Source organism: Larus michahellis, chromosome W (genome assembly GCF_964199755.1).
Source record: "Larus michahellis chromosome W, bLarMic1.1, whole genome shotgun sequence".
Lineage (NCBI taxonomy): Eukaryota > Metazoa > Chordata > Aves > Charadriiformes > Laridae > Larus > Larus michahellis.
In genome coordinates this window covers 26,066,509-26,090,024 of record NC_133929.1, presented here as the reverse complement: position 1 = coordinate 26,090,024, position 23,516 = coordinate 26,066,509, and the positions used below count along the sequence as shown (strand labels likewise).

Below are 23,516 nucleotides of genomic sequence, written 5' to 3'. Positions count from 1 at the left end.
TGCGTCCTTCTGTGCAAAATGCTGCATATGATGGCTATTTCTGTTGGCAGTGCTCTGCAGCACAGATTTAATTTAGGTTGGAAGGGACCTCTGGAAGTCTCTGGTCCAATCTCCTGCTCAAAGCAGGTGTCCTGGTTCCGGCAGGGATAGGGTTAATTCTCCCCAGGCTCTGGCAGGGACACAGGTATTCCATCCCATGTGAGCCAAGCCCAGTCTGAGCTGACGGGGGAGGGGGCAGGAAGTCACCACTTGGGAGCAGGCTGGGGTGTCCAGGGTCCGGTTGGTACCATAACTGTATTTGTATATTCCCCTATCTGCGTTATTGTTGTTGTTTTCTTGTTCCCTTTGCTGTTCTGTTAAACTGCCTTTGTCTCAACCCACGAGTTTTGCCTTTTTCTTCCGATCCTTCCCTGGGGGGGGGGGGGAGTTCGAGAGAGCAGCCACGTGGTTCTTTGTTGCCGTCTGAGGCTAAACCATGACAGCAGGGCCTTTTCCAGTCATGTTTTGGATATCTCCAAGGACGGAGATCCCACAACCTCTCTGGGCTCCTGTTCCAGTGTCTGATCACCCTCATGATGAAAAACGTTTTCCTCATATCTAATTGCAGTTTCCTGTGTTCCAACTTGTTCCAGTTGCTTCTCATCCTATTCCTGTGCACCTCTGAGAAGCCTGTCTCTGCCTTCTCTACACCCTCCCATTAGCTATCTGTAGACAGTAATAAGATCTCCCCCAAGCCTTCTCTTCTTAAGGCTGAACAAAACAAGCTCTCCCTGCCTTTCCTCGTTCGTCACGCATACCAGGGCCCTAATCATGTTGGTGGCCTCTGCTGGAATTGCTCCAGTGTGTCCATGTCTATCTTGTACTGGGGGGCCCAAAACTAGACATGGTACTCCATATGCAGTCTCACAAGTGCCAAAAAGAGGGGGCAGAATAATTTCCTTTGCCCTGCTGGTGCCCCTCTTGCTGATAGCAAGCCTAGTATGGGGTAGGTCTTTGTCACAAGGGCTCACTGCTGCCTCATCATCCACTTGTCCACTAGGACCCCCAGGTCCTTTTCTGCAAAGCTGCTTTCTAGACAGTTGGCTCCAACCTGTCCTGTTGAATGGGGTTATTCCTCCACAGGTACAGGATTTGCTTTTGCCTTTATTGAACTTCATGTAATTTGCCAGTTCATTTCTCCAGCACCAATATTCCTGTTGCCTAGCTGCTTTGTGGAATGTTTCTTAAAGCATACAACTCTTAAAAGTATTCAAACAGTAATTGTGCTTTCAGCTATATCATTTAAATATATACCTGCCAAAATACAGAAGGAGGGCACTTGGAAAAGAAACAGGATTACAGGGTTGCATACTGGAGATCATGGTTTAGGTCAAGTAGACCATCCACTCTGAATTCCTTAAGTCCCTTTGGAATGTTTTTAATCTTTCAGTCTCCCAAGGATAATGTTTCCTGCAAAACTGGTGAATGCTTTTTAGAGGCTACTTCTATACTGACATGAAAAATCCTATGTTTTTGCATTTACTTAAAACTGCCATGCCATACAGCTGAGCATAATGAACGCTAGTGATGTTTTTATACCTTTGTAAAGTGCCTCTGTGCAAAATCCTAAATTGCTGCCATTTTAGAGCAAATGGGACATCGTCAACCTTTGAACCAACAGAATACTTTTCAAGCCTTTAGTTTAGAAATACTGTGATATCATAAAACCAGCTTTATCTGTTATGCAACCTCCTCCATGCACTGCAGTTTGGAAATACTGCTCTAAAATCATGACAGACTGGACATTTCTGGACTATGTTTCTTCAGATTTTATTCATGAAATTTCATTTAATGGATGGGATAGCACAATGGAGCTTTGTTTTTAAACAGTCTGTAATGCAATCCGAAATAATCAAAAAACATTTTTCATGGTCTGTATACAAAAGGTAAGAGCCTGCAGGTTGCAGTTTGGGAGTACCTGCTCTAAAATGAAGTAGCTTCTGGATTAACTCAGGTTTGCTCATAATTTAAAACTAGGCCAGAACCTTTGGAATATTTAGATTCCACCCTCTTATGGTTATCTTGTTCTTGTAAGGTTATTTCAAATCATTGCTGTGACAGTTGTGCAAACCTCCCTATTTAGTGTGGTAAGAGACTGAGGTTGTGCTTGTTTTCCAAAACCAAAAGACCTATTTGAAAACTTCACCAATAATAAACAGCTTAGTTAATCTAAAATCTGATGTAAATTGATTTGTTTTGGATGAAAGACACTCTTGGTAACTTTCATCTCCTGCAAATATGGTGCAAAGTATTTGGTGGAAGCTTAGCAGATTTGTTTTCAGTGTCTGTACTCAGTCTGTTAGCTTATCAAACTGTTATATGTTGTACAGTACTTTCTGAAAATGCAAATGTCAGATTGGATTAGTTTACAATTAGGTCAGTTGTCAGTATCATTTCCCACTGTCCTAGTGCTTACCCTATTCTCTTCCATGAGCTTTCATACAGGGTGTTTTTTCCCTTTGTTCTTACTTTAATAGAATACATGAAACAACAAAGAAGAACAGTTATTTTGTCTTGTGGCTGCAAACATTGTCTGAACCTTCCACAATGATGTAAACTTAGTTTATCATAACAGATTTACTGTGGTTTGAGAGTATGTGCTTAGGTAGTCCTGTGAGGAGCATAGAGTTGGACTCAATGATCCTTATGGGTACCTTCCAACTTGAGATATTCCCTGATTCTATGATTCTGATTTTAAAGCAAAAATGATGGTGTGGTAAGATTTGCCGGATCATGCCTTTTGCATAGACAGTTGCTTTCACGGCTTACTTTCCTTTGTTAGATGGTTACAAATGTCGACTTCATTAATGACATTTCTTTGCAGCATGAATTATTTCTTTGTTATGGTTTGAGAAAACCCATAACAATTTATTGTCATTTAGACAATTATTCTATCACCTGATGACCCCTCCCCACCCGGAAAGGGGAATCAGGGAAAGCAAGGAAACACAAGGGTTGAAATATAAATAGATTTAATAGGATAAGACTAAATAATTAACAATAATACTAAAGAATCAGTATTAATCCCAATACTAATATAAGATATACAAGAATTATACTCAACCAATTATATCAGTAGGAAGCTGTGCACTCCCAGCAGTGGACAGTAAATGTCAGACACTGCGAGTACAACGGCTTCAGGAGGAAGGGAAGGGCTCAGGGGTCCGGCACCGGGGCAAGGAGTTTCTCTGGACTGCCACCATCAAGGGAGAGAGAAACTGTGCAGCAAACTTCCTAATTTATATTGAATGTGACGTTTATGGTATGAAATAATCCTGTTGGCCAGCCTGGGTCAAATGCCCAGGCCTTGCTCCTCCTCATTCCTGTACCTGGCAAGGCTTGAAAACACTGAGACCTTGAATCCCACATAGCCTAGCTGGCTATAAAGTAAATATTTTCCCAAATTCAGACACTAGAGTCTTCCAAAAGTGGAGTTTTCTCCAGCGTTAGAAGAGAAATTAGTCCTGTGTCGCTCAACCCAAGACATTCTTAAACATGAGTAGCTGTTCCATACCATTACATTAATTTTATGAAATATTAGAAAATCATTCACTAAGAAGCTGAAGTAAATCTGCAGTCTGATGCTGTTCCCATTGAATTTGAGTGCAGAGCCCTGAATGAAGTGCATAATAGGGTATTTTGAGTCACCTTTGACATGATGTCTGCATTGTGGAGTTCTAGCTCAAGATTTTTTTCCTTTCTGTTTTTGACACGTGCTTTTCTTTTTTCATGTGTGAGACCCATCATTGTATAGTGTATAGTTTCTAGTTTTGTCTGGAAAAGAATCTGATTTTGGGGAACAGTTAGAATTGCTTATCTGTGCAGTTTAAAACAATAAAAATAAATCCTACCAGTTGTTGTGTTAAAGGGTAAAGGAATTTGGCAGAAAATAAACCATCTTGCATTCCATCTTGTCCTCAGATATCAGAGGAGCTGGGGGTGGCTGGGCTTAGATTCTGAGTGATGCCCAATTTGGCACTATAGTTCTGGTCACGTTCAATGTATTGAACTACCATGATTACGGATGCACAATAGCGTGATGCACTTTTGGTTTAGTCGTGTTCAATGAACTAGCATGACCAGATTCAAAGAGTTTGGTCGCGTTCAATGAGAACTCTCTCGACTAGATTAATGAATAGTGCAGTTTATTGAGGCAACAGAATTGCAGATTCTTTTGGATTGCCAGTGATAATACACTGTCTGCAAAGCACGTGCAAGTAATATATCACCATAAAACAACTCGAGTAATATAGTAGCATAGAACAACTCTATATAGAGATTTCTAAGTTTCCCGGGGAAGCGCTCGGTATAGCTGAGTGTTCGAATCTCACCCAATAGGCATCCCTATGAGGGGAAGAGAGGCTCAGCTCATCAACTGGTCCCAGAAGTTAGCGATGGTTCGTGATGGTGTCTTCCTGACTTGTCTGCGATGGTATCTTCCCTAACATCTCTCTGTTCTTAGGCCATCTTTATACTATTTTTTATCTTTCAGGTGGAGCTTGAATGACTACAGTCATACATACCTTTGTTATGATTGGTGTAAAATTTCCGTGCTTCACGTTTAAAGGTATAGACTAGCAGAAATTCAGAGCACAGACTCAGTGAGGGGTGGTCGCACCTTGGAGGCAGGTAGCCTTTAGGATGGAGGTGTGTTTTGATATTATAATGACATTATAAATGAGCAAAGTTCAACTTAAGGGTGTGATTTTTACAAAAAATAAACAACTGTTGGCTCAGGGTAACACCTATGCAGCTTATCAGTATTCATAGTACCATAAGTTCCCATTCCCTGCACTGATGCACAGAGTTTGGTTACGGTATCTTCACACCACCCCACTCTCCATGCCTTTTTTTACCATCTTAGAATCTGATGACTCTAAGATTGCAGGTTATGCGGCCTAGGGAACTACGGTGGAATACATTCCTTGCATATCAGCTGCACTCCACCCTGGAAGTATCTTCAACGCTGTACCTTTTCTTAAAATGTGAACATAACTTTAGTTTCTAAGTCACCTCCAGCAATTATCCCACATAATCCACCCCATGACTATAGTCACTCAAGCTTCACGATATTTAGAAGGAATTGGGGACATCACATGCATTCCTGTGGTATTATCGAATACATATACATCTTGTGGGCATAACAGGTGAGTTAAGCATTTCATCATAATCCAAAGTCTAACATACAAGGTAATTGTTAAAACAAAGCACAATACAGTGAGTATTAATAAAACAACAGGATGAAGCACCTTGTTGAAGATTCCTGCAGCAGTTGGTGACCATCCAAAAAAAATGTCTCACCATTCATCTTTTCCATCTTTCTTCACTCTTTCGAAGACACGATGTATTTCTTCAACATCGTGATGGACAATAATCAAAGGTTTTTGTGCATTTTTTTGAACTCGCTACAGCAGCTGCTTTAGGTCTTCATGTTGTAGCAGTCTTCTCACCAAAGTGAGATTCATTCCAACAGGGGCAAGCAGCAGGTCATGGATTAGTGTGCAGTTAGACCATAACAGTTCATAAGAGGTTACAGGAGTTAGTTGAGTAACTAAAATCGCATCCTATAATCTTGACAAAATTACAAATATTAGAGTGATCACTGGTATTTACAGTGGTATTATCTATGACTATAGAATCACAACAGGTTCTCATACAGACGCATCGTTTTCCAGTATATACAAGTACCGTTTCTGGGGTTTCGTTGGGATGTATTTCGAAATGACAAACTTTTTGTTCGGTGTCAAGACAAATGTCTTGGGTTTTGATGGTATTACTTTCACAAATGAATCCTTGTTGTTCTCATATCATGCATGCATCAACATCGACAGTTTGCCATTTATTTCTGTTCTGCTGGGCCCATACTCTATGCTCTATGGGACAGAGTATAGTTCCATGGCGATTCAACCCCAGCGCAATGATTGTGTATATGGTGTATACCGAAGCATTGCATATTGTCAAAACAAAAGCTGTGGCTTTACCGTCAGTGGGGTCAGAAGTGAAATTAACTAGACATCACCAAGACTTAAATTTCTTCTCGAATTTGATTGCGTTATCCCAAATTACTTTCTGAATTTCAATACGTAAGGTGCCTTCTTCACCTTCCCTTATAATTGCAGCTGCCATTGATTGCATCCACAGCTGAGCTTGGATACAACTAAGAGCTAGAGAAACATTGTTTTGGACCACATCAAGTGCATCTACAATCAGCTGATGGTCTTTTTCATCAATTTTTCCCCACTGAGGTAATATATCTGATAAAAGCCATTGGTTAGTTCCCAGAGCTGAAAGAGAAGATTGTAGAGGGTGTTTCAATCTATTTAGGTCACTGGTAATTGTGGTTAGTTTATTTGTGAGTACTTCAGCATCCGTGCTGTTTAAGAGGCCTAGTCCAGTTTCTAAGATACTGGTCTGATCATTTTGGAGAGATGAGAGTCCATCTGTGTAACCATGCTGACCATCCTGCGTAAGATGTACTCAGGAATGGCCAACAGGTAGGTTTGACCACAGAGATATTAATCTGCACTGATAATTCCACTCATTTGAGGGAATATGATGGATTAAACAGCATCTGCTGTTGACCTGTATTTTTAATTATGTAAGGACTGGTGTTGAAGATGTAAGGAGTTAGACTAATAGGAGGCTGAGTTGGTACATTTTCAGAAATTTGTGGAGACAGAGGTTTCTCATCCTTTACAATTGGCGCAGATGTTGCTGTATCAATCATAAATTCAAATAGTAATTCTGTGCCTCTATAGCCCCAAATACAATACACAATTATAGGCTTGGTGAAGGTGAAATTATACCAGCAATCTGAATTTGATTCTGTTATTTTGTGACACTCACTATTACTGTCTTCCAGTTTGGAAGAATCAGCGTAAACTGTTTTAATTTCGGTTGGCCTATGGTAGGTAGACCCATTAATTACTCGGCAACCGATTTGCATTTTCTCTCCTGGAATGGCTTGGAGTCTAACCAGCCGAAGAGAGTCATTCCAACTCCATTCATCTTTTAAGTAAATATTGTTTCCATGTAACACTAGAGTGAAGAGATTTAAGTCCCTTTTGCTTTGTGGTGTTCCGGCACTTGCAGGGTATCTTGACAGTGTATGGTCCCAAGGGTCATCATCAGGCACCATGGTGAAAATGGGCATATTCCTAACTCCACATTCTAGTGTGATAAAAGTCCTTTCTGTGTGGTAACTGACAGGTGTTTCAGATGGAGTGTGTGTGATTGCGTTAGGTTGTGTAGTTGGATCAGGTTCAATCATATCTATCTATTTTGAACTTAAACGATAGCCCTCTACTGTGGTGGATAGGTATTTGCTTCTGTTGCCAGAGACAAGTCACAATAGTGGGTTTCACCAGAGCAAAGTTGTACCAACAGTCCCACTTGTCAGTGACACAATCCTTTGTTGTTACTGGGACTGAGAGTGTATCGGATATTATAATTTGTGTGACCTTTTCATGTGTGGATCTGTTGATCAATCTACACCCTATCTGGATTTCTTCTCCCGCGTTTCCCCTCGGGAGTGGAAGCCAACTGTCCTTATCCCAGCTCTACTCGTGTTTTGAATACAGTTCAGCTCTATGTATTACCACAGTAGCTAAGTTTAAGTTTTCATTGATGGAGTATGGTCCCATAATCCCAATGTATTTAACATAAACTTGGGACCACGGCCATTCCGTGTCCTTCTGGCTACAAATCAAAGGAAACTGTATTAGGATCAGGGTGAAATACCATATCATTAATTCAACCTGTTTGTTTGTCATCTTAAAACTTGGGTCTCCAGATACTCATACACATTAAAAATAATATTATTGCTAGAATAAGCAACAAGATTCCCTGGATGCATTCAAGGTTGGCATAGGCTAATCCATCCATCCACGTGCAGTTAATTCAGGATTCCTGTGAACAGAAAAGGAAAGAAAACATGCTCGGTCTTACTTAACTGGCAGGGTTAAAAAGAAGGTGAGATCCACCAGGTGCTAATCTGGTGTACTTTTCCTGGGAAATCTCTGGCTTCCCATGTATAGGGATTTTTAGGTGTAGTTAACACCATGGGTACCATTCCAATCTGAGGCATTTTCACCAGTACAGGTTGTCCGGTGTAAAATCCTGTAGGATATTGTCCTGACTTGGTATGAACTTTTGGGTGATTGTATTAGCAGATACACAAAAGGCTTCATTTTAGGGCAGCCATCTCTGCTCCATCTGTTATTTAACTGGTAGATGGCATTATACAATCGCAAATGCCACCCAGATTCACGAGTTTTTGCAAAACGCTTAACCAATCCGTTGTTGCATTCGATGATGCTGTTAGCCTGAGGATAATAGGGAGCGTGGAATACCCAACAAATCCCTTCTTCCTTGGCCCAGTCTTGTACCATGGTAGCTGTAATGCATGAGCTGTTGTCACTTTGAATTTCCTCTGGAAGGGGAAGTGTACTGAACCATCCTTTAAGGCCTTTTACTGTGTTTTCCCCAGTGGCCGATGTAAAGTCAGTGGCCATGGTGAGACCAGATATAACTTCTACTCCCACCTGATGGTCGCAACAGACCAATATAATCTATCTGCCAGGAATGCCACAATGTTTTCTTATCCTGAATGTGTAGGGGAGGCACTTTACTTGGATGGTCTTTATTAAGTCGTAAATGACATTGTGAACAGGCAGTCACTACTTGCTCACATAGCTTGACTGATACAGGCCATCCTCAGGATATGCCTTCCTGATATAAATCGGCTCGTCCGGTGTGGCCATGCTTAACATGTAGCCATTTGAGTCAGCGTTCCCATTCTTGGTCATCATTCATGACATCAATTTGTCACAGCCGTGTGACTGTTTGAACTAGGCAGTGATTGAGCTTGAATGATCATGTCCTTTTACCCAACCACTGTGTAGTACCCTTTGTTCTCCGATCTCTAACAGTTGCTCCCAACTGTTGGTTTGACAAACTGGGACTCTGTTCACTGGCCAATCATTGTCTGCCCAGTGGCCTATCCATTCGGTGGCTCTTTTAAAGACAGCATATGAGTCAGTATAAATATAGCTAGCACCATGTTGTGTGGCTAACAGGACTGCTCTAAGCTCCCCTACCTGTGCACTACCTTCACCTGTCTTGGTCACTCTTTCTCCCGTTGCTACTTCCAGTGCTACAGCCTTGTATTTCTGCTCATTGTTCTCCCTATGAGATGATGCATCAGTAAACCAGACTCCATCCAGATCACTGTCTTCCTCCAGAAGAGGCGCTTCCTGAATGGGAGATAGTTTTCTCGGTGCAGGTTGGAACAACAGAGTACTGTCTATGTCCTTTTGCAGTTTAGACATCTTAACATTACCCTTGGTAATTGGCATAATTTCATTAATGCCTTCTAGATATGCACACCACTTACGAACCATGGGTTTTTGGGCAATGTCAGCTGGCGGTGCCGTGCCTTTACAGACTACATCCAGGAGACGGAAGGGTCCCCGAATGATCACGCTCTGTTCTCTCCTTATTCGTTCTGCCTGTTGCACTGCTCTGACTAGGGACAGTAAACCTTTTCCCAAATCTGAATATCTCATTTCAGTATCACTGAAAGAGTGGGAACTAAATTCTAGCGGTCTCTCCAACCCTTCTGGCCCCTTTTGCCATAGGTTGCAATGAGAACCATGCTCACTAAATCCCCATTCTACGTGGATAGGGTTGGTCGTATGTATAGGACCAAGCTGTTGGAATAGCCTTAATTCTTTTATCAACAATTCTAGTGCATTTGTATGCTGTTCAGTCCATTCCTGTGATTTTCGTTTTTTGAGCAAATTGTATAGGGGACGAGCAATAATGGAAAAAACAGGAATATGTTTACACCAATAACTTAAGGCTCCTAAAACTTGCTGTAACTCCTTTACACTAGATGGACTTTGTCCCTGTTCTATTTTTTCTAGGGTGTCCTGGGGAATAGAGGCAGCTCCTTTAATCCACCAGACTCCCAGGAATTTAATCTCCTGTGCTGGTCCCTGACATTTTGAGTCTGGAATTTCCAATCCTAATTTGATTAGTGCTCCTTGAATGTTTTCCATTGTGTCTTTTACACTTTCTTGGCTTTTTCCCCCTATCAGGATGTCATTGATATACTGGTATACTGTACTGTCAGGTGGAACAGGAATCTCCACTAAAACCTTAGCCAAAGCATTGTGAGTCATAGTGGCGGAATGTTTATATCCTTGCGGGAGCCTGTTAAAATTATACTGGATCCCCCTCCACGTAAAAGCAAACTGCGCTTTATCCTGCTCAATGAGAGGAATCATGAAAAACATGTCTTTAACATCTAAGGCAGCCATCCAAGGATGAGCAGCTCCCTGTATTAATGTTACTATCTCAGCGATGTTTGGAACTGCAGCAGTTAAAGGTGCAGTGTTAGCATTTAACTGTCGATAATCCACTGTGAAATGCCATTGCCTGGTTGGTTTCTTTACTGGCCACACCATTGAATTGTAAGACAAATGAGTCCTTTTAATGATATCTCTTTTTTCCAATTCTGTCACCACTGTCAATCCCCATGAGTGCTGCTGCTGGCAATGGATATTGCCAAGCATCAGTGATTTTAGAGGGGGATAAGGGTATAGATGTTTCTAACAGTCTCAATTTCATTGTGCCCAATTCTTTTTTATTTCCTGCAATACTCCACACAGTTCCATCTGGGAGTTTCCACGTTCGTCCACACAGTATATCAAATCCTAGAACGTCAGTGTTCGTGGCACCGACTAATACTTCTGCTCTGGTTAATCTCCACTCCCCTGGAAACCAGAGAGTTACTTTTGCAGTGGGGAATTCCTTCACTACTCCCTCAGTTCCTGTGACTTTAACCCTGCATTGGCCAGGTTTTATGCCAAGGGCTTGTGCTGTTTCTTTAGTGATTTGGGCCGCAGTATCAATGAGAAAATTTACCAATATTTTTCAGGGTCTAACGGGAATGGTAATAGTAGGTTCAGAGCATTTATTAGAGAGCCATTGAATTGCTAGTACCTGCCAGGCAAGATCCGGGGTTTTTCCACTGGATGAACTGACCCAGCCCATTTGGCATCCATACCTATCTATTTCTTGTACAAACTCGCTCCAGGTGGGTATAGGGGCTTGCTGATCTTGTCTACGACCATGACCAGCATTTTCACAAGCAGCTTGTATGCGGTCCTGAGCATTTGCTACAAACATCTTAAGACAATCAGGAAGACCGCAAATAAGAGGGGTTAATCGTGCTGGGTTGATGGGAGCTAGCATTGGGGATTTCCTTAACGCATCTCTGTCATACATCACTTGTATGCAGGCTGCTTTCTGTACTGCCTCGGTCAGATCAGAGTAGCCTGTAGCTTTAATCTCCAGCAGTTCCCCTCTCTCCTGGGGATTTATACCACCTGCCCAGTATGCTGCTCGTGCAGTTAAGGAATAATTATGATCTCCTGGCATGGTGATTAAAAGTACTCCTGGTCTCCGATAGCCTCCGGCTTCCTCCTCACTTAACATAATTCTGTCTCCCCCCGCAAGAGAAATTCGCCACACATACTCAACTTCCGATTCCCCTGACCGCCTGAAGAATTTCTTCTGTAATTTTTCCAATTCTGCCGGTGACCACAGAATTGTACACACAGTGGTGTGAATCTCATCATTGCTGTCAACAGCAGTTTCAGTTTTAACCAGTGGTCAAATGGGAATCAATTATCCCACACCAGTGTGTGCAGAAGCTGTTGTTCAGGATATGTATGTTATTTCTTAATGTCATTGTCAATTAATTTAATGGAGAGCCTTCAGTATGAGCCAGTTCCAATTGCTTTTGCAATAGCCTGGTGATAGCAAACTATAGCATATTTCTCTATTTGAAAAAGATTATTAGAAATATGAAAATGCTTGGTTTTATTTGTAAATAAGAAACAGAATCTAATGTTTCAGTGGCTGCTTTCACACTGGTTTAAAGTAAATCTGGCAGACTTAAGTTGTGAGCACGAACATAAAATGTTGAATGCATCCATGATTCAGGCTTTTTGTTTGCAGTTCCTAATACTAATTAGTTTTAAATCTTTATCTATAAAGTGTTATCCTGTAGTCCTCTAATACTGTATTTCCATTGGCAGTTTTGTGTTGAGTTTGCAAGGCCTCAGGACTGAAGTTTGTCGGACCTGCTCTGTCTGAACTTTTCTTGATCTTCCCATAGCTTTGTTTAACTTGGTTTAGCTGTGTCATGGTTTAACCCCAGCCAGCAACTAGGACCACACAGCTGCTTGCTCACTCCCCCCTGGTGGAATGGGGGAGACAATCGGAAAAGTAAAATTGATCAGGTGTCTATGGATAATATTATTTTATTTTGTTTATCTTTGTACGGTGCCACCATGGTTTTATGATTCTAGCATAATAATGGGTTTTATGATTCTAGCATAATAATGTAGTGTAGAGAAATACAGGCCTGGTATGGTAGCAGGGGGCTTGAGAATTGGAGACATAGGATGCAGTGTAGAGGAGTACAGGCATGGGATGATAAGAATGCACAGGCTTTTGGCACTGGATACCCCATGGCTATAAAGTCACCAGTGGTCAATTAAAGAAATGCAGACCTGGAGCTGGACAAAACTGATTTTATAGGTAACAGAGAATATTGAAATAGTACCTAGCATCTGTAAAAAGCCACCATATATAGTAAATTTGGATGTAACCTGGAGCTGCAGACGAATGAAGAAAGAGCAAAGACTGTAAACGCATGTTAGCAAACATATACGTATTACTCCAAGTGGATCCTGGAGTGAAGAAGACGCCACCAACATGAATATCATATTCTTCCTGGTGAAGGGACTCCAGATGCTGACAAATTGCTGTAGCACACCCCTTCCCCCCCACACCAGAATGAAACCACAAACTTTAGGCCCAAGAGGAGCAGTGGAAGGGTGAACACAACACCAGGAACAGGGGTAGAAACTAAGAAGTGGGTGTATAACAATTTCAACTTTACTATTATTCTTTCTTTTTCTGTAATAATTAGATCTGGACTAATAATGGTTAGACTGTTAAGACTTCTATTATACCAACAATAAATTCTTGAATATATATATTTTTTAAAAAGGTGTGCTTCCTCTTTGACTATAAACAATATTTTGAGCATAAAAGACCTTAGCATAATAGGCCCTTGCCCCCTCACAGAACACCTGTTAACTTAATTATCTAAGAAAAGATATTCATCTTGGAAGTAAAAAGGATATCTGCCAGTAGGGTGAATTTTGCATTTCTTCAATAAGCAGGTCCATAAGTTCAGGTCTTTAGAGTCCTTGGGTTTATATTTAAACCAATTGCAAAGCAATAGAATGGCAATGATGCTTATTTTCAATCATTGTTGTCACAGTAATAGTACATAAGAGGTTTTCATGGGATTAGGATGAAATATCTTTCAGTATAGAGCAGTTAGAGTTACACTAATACTGCTTCATGATAAGAGAAAATTTCACGTGTTTATGAAGTATATTATCTTCCCCATTCTTGGAAGAATGTGATGAAACATCCTTATGAAGGTGTCACAGAAAAATCTGGTCTCCAAATGCATGGGTGTATTTGCATAGGAGGAGATGTAGTTGGGGGCAGAAGGGTTCAGTCAGATATAACTTCCATTTTTTTTCCCAGAAAATGTAACATATTTCTGTGTTCGGGATTAAAGATCGCAAGCTTTGGGATTTATGATTCCATGTGTGTGTGAAACCATTAAGCAATTTGTATTTAAATTCTTTAAATCTTAGAAAGTTGGCATAAGAATGGGTGGGATTCTTTTCTTCCATCTTATACTGACTTTACTTTGGAGGAGCCACTCTCAATTTGTACTGCTGTAAACGAGGAAAGGCTCTTGGAGAGTGGGGGAGGAAACTGTTTCTTCAGAGTAATGTTTAAATGGGGAAAAAAATCCTTTTATATACTCTTCTGGTGCAGATCTCTCTTCATTTTTTAAAAACTGTTAAACGTGAAGCTTTTTTTTTTTCTTTATCCAAAAAGAAGAGGAGGAAATTAATCTAAGCAGAGACTAATCAAGAACAGCTAATAGATTGAGCCCTGGCATTAGTGTATAGATTCCTGTTTGACTTAAGAGTATTTGCAAGTTATTCTCTAACTATTTTTCATCTCTGTTTATTGCATGCTAAACAGATGGCCCAGATAGCCAAAGGCAGGAAGAAGATGCAGTACAACCACCATCAGCTTGATGTTATGTCTGTTCTTTTGTTTACTTTGTTGGATTTTTTTGCCTTTTTATTTGGTGCTTTGCTTTTCTGCATCCAGCAAGTTTTTTTAGGATTATTTCTGAGCTACCATATCAGTTAACATTTCTCAGAAATCAATTGCCTGTTTGGCCGTCATTATCCGTTGCTTATCATTAGACATTTTGTGTTAGAAATAGGATAAAGATTGGACTTATCAAAGGGATACAGGTAGTACTGGAAATGCATACCAAAGAAATAGGACTGATGTGTCAAAGGTTTTATTCTGTAAACTGTAAAAAAAAAGTACTTTTTATTCCTCTATAGAGAGTTTTGCTTCATTCACAGCTGTGTCAAATAGAGGAAAAAAGTATAGACACACAATTATATGCTGACTGACCTATATTTTAGTAATATGTTATGATTATGGAGTTCTTAAAAGTTATCAGATTTTTTAAAAGGCACTTAAAATTGCAAGCATTTGCTTTTTGTTTACAAAGGTACAGCTTCTGGAGGGAGTTAGCACGTTAATAGTATGTTGTCTGACAGTGAAGACCCTCTTGCCAGAACCGCACTCTAAGTTATTTAAAACTGCACCCGTGATACACAGTTTTCCATTATTCTGAGCAGTCACTGTTGTTAAGCCCCTGTATGGGAAGGGAGGTAAGAGTGGCTTTTATGGGATTAAAAATTTTACAAATTGCATCTAACCGACTTCCATATCTAGTACAGTGTTTCCATATTTTTTTGTTTATCTTTAGCTTCTGCAATCTAATACTTTGTTTTGAATTGCTGTTCTGGTGACTATGTCTTGTTTGTGATCTAATATCATTATTAAGGGTGTTACCTAATGTTATTGACCCTATTCCATTTATTTGCAGGCTCCAGAAGTTGAATCTCAACCTGTGACTGAAGTGGACCTCTTCATTTCTACACAGAGAATAAAAGTATTGAATGCAGACACACAGGTATGGACAAAGAAGCACCTTTGCCAGGTCAGGCCTTGTCAGTGTTACAATAATAGTCATTTGAAACAGACTTTGTCTACCTGCCAAAATTTGACTTTCAGGGAGTGCTGGCTCTTATAGTTCCCTCCAAGACTTCCTGGTCAGAAATCTATGCTGAAGAACCATGTCACGCATGGAATTAATCAGAGTTGTCTGACTGATTTGGCAGGTATGCTAATTGCAGTCAGCCCAAAAGATAAGAAGCTTTGTTCACATTATACGTCATTCTAGGCAGTCTAGTATCATAATATGATAAGTATCAATTGTCCCCAGACAAGCCTAAAGTATTTGGTTGTGATAACTAATTTGAAGTCCTTAGTCCTCAGCATGTTGTGTGTGTTCAGGCCAAGATACCCAAGTCTTTGTGTTCTTTTCCACAGTAACTTTCATTTTCAAAATGTGCTTTTTTTTGGTTTACTTTTTTTGAAAGTGAGACTGTTGGTTCCTCTTGGCACCTCCTTTCATAAAGGAGATTTTTTCCTTTTTGTAGGCATTTTCTTAATAAAGGTGTCATACTGTCATTAATCTCTTTATAAAACACCAAAAGTGTAATAAAAATTTGCTTAAAACATCATCTGATACCTTTTTTTATATCCTACAGGAAACTATGATGGATCATCCTCTGAGGACCATTTCTTACATTGCGGATATAGGGAATATAGTTGTTCTGATGGCTCGTAGACGAATGCCGCGATCAAATTCCCGGGACAATGTGGAAGCATCTCACCCCTCCCAAGATGGAAAAAAGCAATACAAAATGATTTGCCATGTCTTTGAGTCTGAGGATGTAAGGAATTTTTTTTTTAATGTTCTGATTTTTCTAGGAGGTAAAATGTGAGCACATCTTGACAGACTTGAAAGTCTATAGCCAATGGTCCTATTTGGCTTGTTTGTTAATTGCATAAAAATATTTCATCGAAGTAGAACTTGCTTTCTCTTTGCATGATGGAACCCTGTGTTTTGCTTGCAAAGTCAGTATTTATAGAACTTCCTTTTTTTCAAGTAAATTTAATACTTTCCTAGAGACAGGGAGGGGCAAATTCTAAAAGAACACTGTTGCCACAGTTTACATATACCAGTTCAAGATCGGTGAGAGTGAACATCCATCAAAGAAGTTTGTTTTCATAGGGAGCTTCCATTCCCTAGCGTTGCCACAAGGATCGCTGATATATGCCATTTTGGGCTTTTTTTTGTTTGTTTGGGTTTCCTTTTGATATGATGATGGAGTTCAGAAGGAGTAGCTGAAATTATCCCCCCCCCCCCAGTATGATCTTCTCCATAATTTGTCCAGGTACTAAGGTTAGACTAATAGGTCTGTAGTTTCCTGGGTCTTCCTTCACTCTCTTCTTGTAAATTGGAATAATGTTGACTAGCTTCCAGTCAGTGGGGACCTCCCCAGACTCCCAAGACCTTTGGTAGCTGATTGAGAGGGGTCCTGCTGTAGCTTCTGCCAACTCCTTCAGCACTCTGGGATGAATCCCATCAGGCCCCATGGACTTATGAACATTCAGCTGATACAACCGGTCCCTTACAATTTCAGTGTCCACAAATGGAAAGTCACTGTTCCCGCAGTCGTAGTCCTCCAACTCAGAGGGCTGGGCAGCCCAAGGTCTATCAGTATTATTAAAGCATTGAATGCCTCTGCCTTTTCTTCATCCCTATTAGTCAGGTGACCATCTTCAACAAGTATCAGTCCAATGTTTTCTTTAGACCTCCTCTTGCTATTAACATACTTTAAAAAGCCTTTCTTATTGTCTGACACAACACTGGCCAGTTTCAACTCTAAATGAGCTTTGGACTTTTGTGTCTTTTCCCTGCATATGCGAACCACAGCTCTGTAATCTTCCTGCGAAGCTTGACCTTGCTTCCAGAGATCCTGCAATTTATTTTTCCTCCTGAGTTCCAAGAGGAGTTCCCTGTTCAGCCAAGCTGGTCTTCTGCTCCGCTTACTTGACTTACGACACAGTGGAATTGCCTGCTCCTGTGCTTCTAAATGGTGGTTCTTAAAGACTGGCCAGCACTTGTGAACTCCTAAGCCCTCAAAAGCAGATTCCCCAGGTACTCTGCTAAATAGCTCCCTAAACAGCTTAAAGTTTATTCTCCTGAAGTCCAGGGTAGCAACTCTGCTTTCCTTTTTTGTCATTACACTGAAAATTCTAAACTAAACCGTTTCATGATCACTGTGGTCAAGACAGCCACCTGCCATCACATCCCCCATGAGTCCTTCTCTATTCACAAATAGCAAGTCTAGGAGGGCATCTTTCCAAGTTGTCTCACTGAGTACTTGTGACAAGAAGTTATCCTCCACAAACTTCAAGAATTTCCAGGACCTGCTCATCACAGCAACGTGATATTCCCAGATGATGCCTGGGAAGTTGAAATCTCCCATAAGGAGAAGGCCTACCAATTCTGAAATTTCTCCTAATTACTTATAGAATAACTCATCAGTGCTTACATCCTGGCTGGGCAATTGATAGTAGACACCCACTACAACATCTCCTTTCTTTTCCATCCCCCTAATCCTCACCCAGAGGCTCTCCACCACATCATCACTAACTGTAAGGGCTGTACAGTCAAACCTCTCCCTTACGTATAGTGCAACACCTCCACCTCACCTGCCCTGCCTACCCCTCCTGAACAGCCTGTAGCCCTCCATCCCAGCACTCCAACTGTGGGACTCATTCCACCAAGTTTCACTGACACCAATGATATCGTAGCTCTGGGAGATGACCAATGCTTCCAGTTCATCCTGTTTGTTTCTCATACTGCGTGCATTAGTGTACAAGCATTTCCACCCTCAGGCAATGCCATGCCAACCCTTGGCTTACCTACTGAAACTTATTTTCATAGGGAGCTTCCATTCCCTAATGTTGCCATGAGGATTGGTGATATATGCCATAAAGGGGTATTTGGGGCTTTTTTCATTTGTTTGGGTTTCCTTTGGATATGATGATGGAGTTCAGAAGGAGTAGCTGAAATTATTTCCCTCCCAAAAAAAAGCCCAAGGAATAATGTTGGGAATTCCAATAGAGTGTCCTTTGTAATTACAAAGTTTCTTTATAACTCCTTGGTTGCTGTTTAAATCAGGTGATGGTCATCTTCCTCTTCATTGTTGTCAATTTAGGGCAAATGCCCTCTCAGACAGTTGTGGGTGTCCCATTCACACCCACTATTACACTCACCCACTGTGGTGGGTTCACCTTGACTGACTGCCAGGTGCTCACCAACCCACTCTCTCACTTTCCCTCCTCGTCAGAACAGAGGGAGAATAAAAGATGAAAAAATCATGTGTTGAGATAAAGGCAGTTTAGTGAAGAAAAGCAAAGGTCGCACGCAGAAGCAAAGCAAAGCAAATTTATTCTCTACTTCCTATCAGCAGGCAATGTCCAGCCACTTCCTGGGAAGTAGGGCTGTGTATGTGTAGTGGTTGCTTCGGAAGACAAATGCCTGAATAATGAATGCCTCCCCTCCTCCTCCTTTCTCTCAGCTTTTATTGCTGAGCATAACGTTATATGGTATGGAATAGCCCTTTGGTCAGTTTGGGTCAGCTATGTCCCCTCCCAATCTCTTGCCCACCCCCAGCCTAATGGCCTTTGGGGGCAGGGAGGGTTGGAGAGACAGCCTTGATACTGTGGGAGCACTGCTCAGCAGTATCCAAAACACCGGTGTGTTATCAACACCTTTCTAGCTACAAATACAAAGCACAGTGCTACGAGGGCTTCTATGGGGAAAGTTAACTCCATCCCAGCCAGACCCAATACACCTACTCACATTAGCATCTTATCGTCTGTTCTTACCCAGGCCATTTTACCAAGCGTGGGTGCACAAGACTAAGTTGTCTGTTATCAAACCTGATGTCCTGTCCTCACTAATTAAAACCCAAATATTTTAAGAAAGAAATATCAATCCACATAACTTGTTTATGTAGTTTGATTTTTTAAAAAAACTAAACTAAATTAGCAAGGGGAAAAATCATACACGAATACATCAAAATGAAGTTGGGAGATCATATAATCATAGAATGGTTTAGGTTGGAAGGGACCTTAAAGATCATCTTGTTCCAACCCCCCTGCCCTAGGCAGGGACACCTCCCACTAGACCAGGCTGCTCAAAGCCCCATCCAGCCTGGCCTTGAACACTTCCAGGGAAGGGGCATCCACAACTTCCCTGGGCAACCTGTTCCAGTGCCTCACCACCCTCACAGGAAAGAATTTCTTCCTAATATCTAATCTAAATCTACACTCTTACAGTTTGAAGCCATTACTCCTCCTCCTATCACTACAGGCCCTTGTAAAAAGTCCCTCTCCAGCATTCTTGTAGGCCCCCTTCAGATACTGGAGGGCCGCTATAAGGTCTCCCTGGAGCCTTCTCTTCTCCACGCTGAACATAGAATCATAGAATCATTTAGGTTGGAAAAGACCCTTGGGATCACTGAGTCCAACCATCAACTCCACTCTACAAAGTTCTCCCTTACACCATATCCCTTAACACCACATCTAAACGAGTCTTAAACACATTCATGGATGGTGACTCCACCACCTCCCTGGGCAGCCTATTCCAGTGTCTAACCGCTCTTTCTGTGGTTTATTCTCCAGGCCCTTCACCAGCTTCGTTGCCCTCCTCTGCACTCGCTCCAGCATCTCGATATCTCTCTCGTATTGAGGTGCCCAGAACTGGACACAATACTCAAGGTGTGGCCTCACCAGTGCTGAGTACAGGGGGACAATCACCTCCCTCCTTCTGCTGGTCACACTATTTCTAATACAAGCCAGGATGGCATTGGCTTTCTTGGCCACCTGGGCACACTGCTGGCTCATGTTCAGCCATTTGTCAATTAGAACCCCCAGGTCCTTTTCTGCCAGGCAGCTCTCCAGCCACACTTCCCCAAGCCTGTAGCGATGCATGGGGTTGTTGTGGCCCAAGTGCAGGACCCGGCACTTGGCCTTGTTGAAGCTCATTCCATTAGCATTGGCCCATCGGTCCAATCTATCCAAGTCTCTCTGTAGAGCCTCCCTATCCTCACGCAGATCAACACTCCCGCTTAGTTTTGTGTCATCTGCAAACTTGCTGATGATACCCTCTATGTCCTTATCAAGGTCATCAATAAAGATGTTAAACAGAAATGGTCCCAACACCGAGCCCTGAGGGACACCACTTGTGACTGGCCGCCAGCTGGATTTAACCCCACCACTCTTTGGGACCGCCCATCCAGCCAGTGCTTGATCCAGCAGATCGTATGCTCATCCAGGCCATGAGCAGCCAGTTTTTCCATGAGAATTCTATGGGGAACAGTGTCAAATGCTTTTCGAAAGTCTAGGTAGACAATATCCACAGCCTTTCCCTCGTCCAATAATCGGGTCATCTTGTCATAGAAGGAGATCAGGTTCGTCAGGCAGGACCTGCCTTTCATAAACCCATGCTGACTAGGCCTGATCCCCTGCTTGTCCATTATATGACTTGTAATGGCACTCAGGATGATCTGCTCCATGACCTTCCCTGCTACCAAGGTCAGACTGACAGGTCTATAGTTTCCCGGATCCTCCTTTCTGCCTTTCTTGTAGATGGGTGCTACATTTGCTACCCTCCAGTCCATTGGGACCTCCCCAATTAGCCATGACTTCAGGTAGATAATGGAAAGTGGCTTGGCGAGCACGTCTGCCAACTCTTTCAGCACTCTTGGATGTAACCCATCCGGTCCCATAGACTTGTGTGCATCCAAGCAGTGTAGCAGGTCACTGATCGCTTCCTCTTTAATTGTGATGACCTCGTTCAGCTTCCCCTCCCTGTCTCCTAGCTCATGAGGCTGGGTGCCCAGGGAACAGCTAGTTCCACTGCTAAAGACTGAGGCAAAGTAGGCGTTGAGCACCTCAGCCTTTTCCTCATCCTTTGTGACTATGTTTCCCTCTGCATCCAATAAGGGAGGGAGATTTTCCCTAATCCTCCTTTTGTTGTTAATGGATTTATAGAAACATTTTTTGTTATCCTTAACAGCTGTAGCTAGGTTGAGCTCTAGCTGCACTTTGGCTCTCCTAATTTTCTCCCTGCATAGCTTCGCTATATCCTTATAGTCTTCATGAGAGACCTGCCCCCTCTTCCAAAGGTCATAGACTCTCCTTTTGTTCTTGAGGTCCAGCCAAAGGTCCCTATTTAGCCAGGCCGGTCTCCTTCCCTGCCTACTTGTTTTTCGGCACACGGGGACAGCCTCCTTCTGTGCCTTTAAGACTTCTCTCTTGAAGTATGTCCAGCCTTCCTGGGCTCCTATATCCTTCAGGGCAGCCTCCCAAGGGATTTTGTCCAGCAGTCTTCCGAACAGGTCAAAGTTTGCCCTCCGGAAGTCTAAGGTGGCAGTTTTACTAACCCCTCTCCTTGTTTCTCCAAGAATCAGAAATTCGATCATCTCATGATCACTGTGCCCTAGATGGCCACCAACCTTTACTTCCCCCACAAGTTCTTCCCTGTTCACAAGAAGCAGGTCCAGGAGGGCACCTTCCCTCGTCGGCTCACTTACCAGCTGTGTGAGGAAGTTATCTTCCACACATTCCAGGAACCTCCTGGATTGTTCCCTCTCTGCTGTGTTGTATTCCCAGCAGATATCCGGGAGGTTAAAGTCCCCCACAAGAACAACGGCAAGTGACCGCGAGATTTCCCCCAGCTGCTTATAGAAAGCTTCATCCGCCTCACTGCTTTGGTTGGGAGGTCTATAGCAGACTCCCACAGCGATATCAGCTTTATCGGCCCTTAACCTAATCCAAACACTCTCCACCCCATCATCAGTATACTTGATTTCTGAGCTCTCATAGCATTCTCTAACATACAGGGCCACTCCGCCTCTCCTTTCCTGTCTGTCCCTCTTGAAGAGCTTGTAGCCATTGATTGTGGCACTCCAGTTGTGAGAGGCATCCCACCACGTTTCTGTGATAGCCACTATGTCGTAGTTTTCCTGGTGCATCATGGCTTCAAGCTCCCCCTGTTTATTGCGCATACTGCGTGCATTGGTATAGATGCACTTCAGATGTGCTAACGATTCCAACACCTTTTTGTGAGTGTGGGCCCCATTTCCTACCAGACCCCTCTCAGGTGCTTCCATGATTTCTAAATGTCTCTCCCTTCTCTCAAATGAAATGGCAGAGTGAGAGTCCTCGCTAGTCAACCATCCTTCAAGCCCTGGCATGCCTCCCTTGGGTTTATTCCTGACAGGCCCAGTTATCTCCCCTTCCCCCCCTCATATCTAGTTTAAAGCCCTGTCAATGAGCCTTGCTAACTCCTGCCCCCAAATTCTTTTCCCCTTCTGGGACAGGTGCATCCCACCTGCCACCAGCAGGTCAGGTGTCTCGTATAGCAGCCTATGATCAAAAAACCCAAAGCCCTGCTAATAACACCATTCCCAGAGCCATGAGTTGACCTGTTGCCTCTTCCTGTTAATTTCCTCATTCGTGATTGCCACTGAAGGGATAGAGGAGAACACAACTTGCGTTCCTGATCCCTTAAGCCGCCGCCCCAAGGCTCTAAAATCTCTTTTAATTGATTTTGGGCCCCTTCTACCCACTTCATCACTACCCACCTGAAATACTAAGAGGGCGTAATAGTCAGAGGAGTTTACTAGGGCCAGAAGTTTGTCCAACACATCCCTGACCCATGCCCCAGGGAGGCAGCAGACTTCCCTGTGAAGTGGGTCAGGACGGCATATTGGCCCCTCCGCCCCCCTCAGTAGAGAGTCACCCACAACAATGACCCGTCTGCTTTTCCTTTTGGAGCCAGTGGTGATGCTGGGTCCATGGGGACTTTGTTTTTCTAACATTTCTGGCCTGGGTGTATCATCCTCCTCTCCAACAGCCAGTTCCTCCTGCAGGACTTCATATCTGTTCTGCAAGGGTAACTGGGAAGGTGGGAGGGGCCGGGAGGGGATTCGCCTGCTTCCCCGAGCAGGGACCTGTTTCCATTCCCCCTCTTCTCTGCGATCCCCTCCTATTGCCTGGTGACGAGAGGGGAGGGGGTCCTCTGATTTGTGTGGGGCCTCAACCTGTTCCCTTTCTCTCAGGGAGTGGGTCCACCAGTCACTCTCCCTCTCACATTCTCTGATACTCCTCAACCTCTCCACTTCTTCCTTTAGCTCAGCCACCAGAATGAGCAGATCATTTACCTGTTCACATCTGGCACAGGTGGTGTCTCTGCTGCCCTCCATCGCAAGTGCCAGGCTCCGGCACTCTCTGCAGCCAGAGGCCTGGACGCCCATATGTTTGCGTGGGGCCTCTGTCTGGGTGCCCACAGT

The 23,516-nt window shown here is 42.8% G+C and overlaps 1 protein-coding gene across 16 annotated transcripts in view; it reads left to right on the top strand.

Annotated features, from left to right (window-relative positions):
• The window catches only part of LOC141735583 (amyloid-beta A4 precursor protein-binding family A member 1-like), a 98,964-nt gene that overhangs the window by 61,377 nt on the left and 14,071 nt on the right, over window positions 1–23,516 (top strand). For all 16 annotated transcript variants that reach the window (XM_074568603.1, XM_074568602.1, XM_074568609.1 and 13 more), the window contains 2 exons: window positions 15,122–15,208; window positions 15,849–16,034. In XM_074568603.1, coding sequence (XP_074424704.1) covers window positions 15,122–15,208; window positions 15,849–16,034 — 273 coding nt within the window. The remainder of the gene's footprint in view (window positions 1–15,121; window positions 15,209–15,848; window positions 16,035–23,516) is intronic.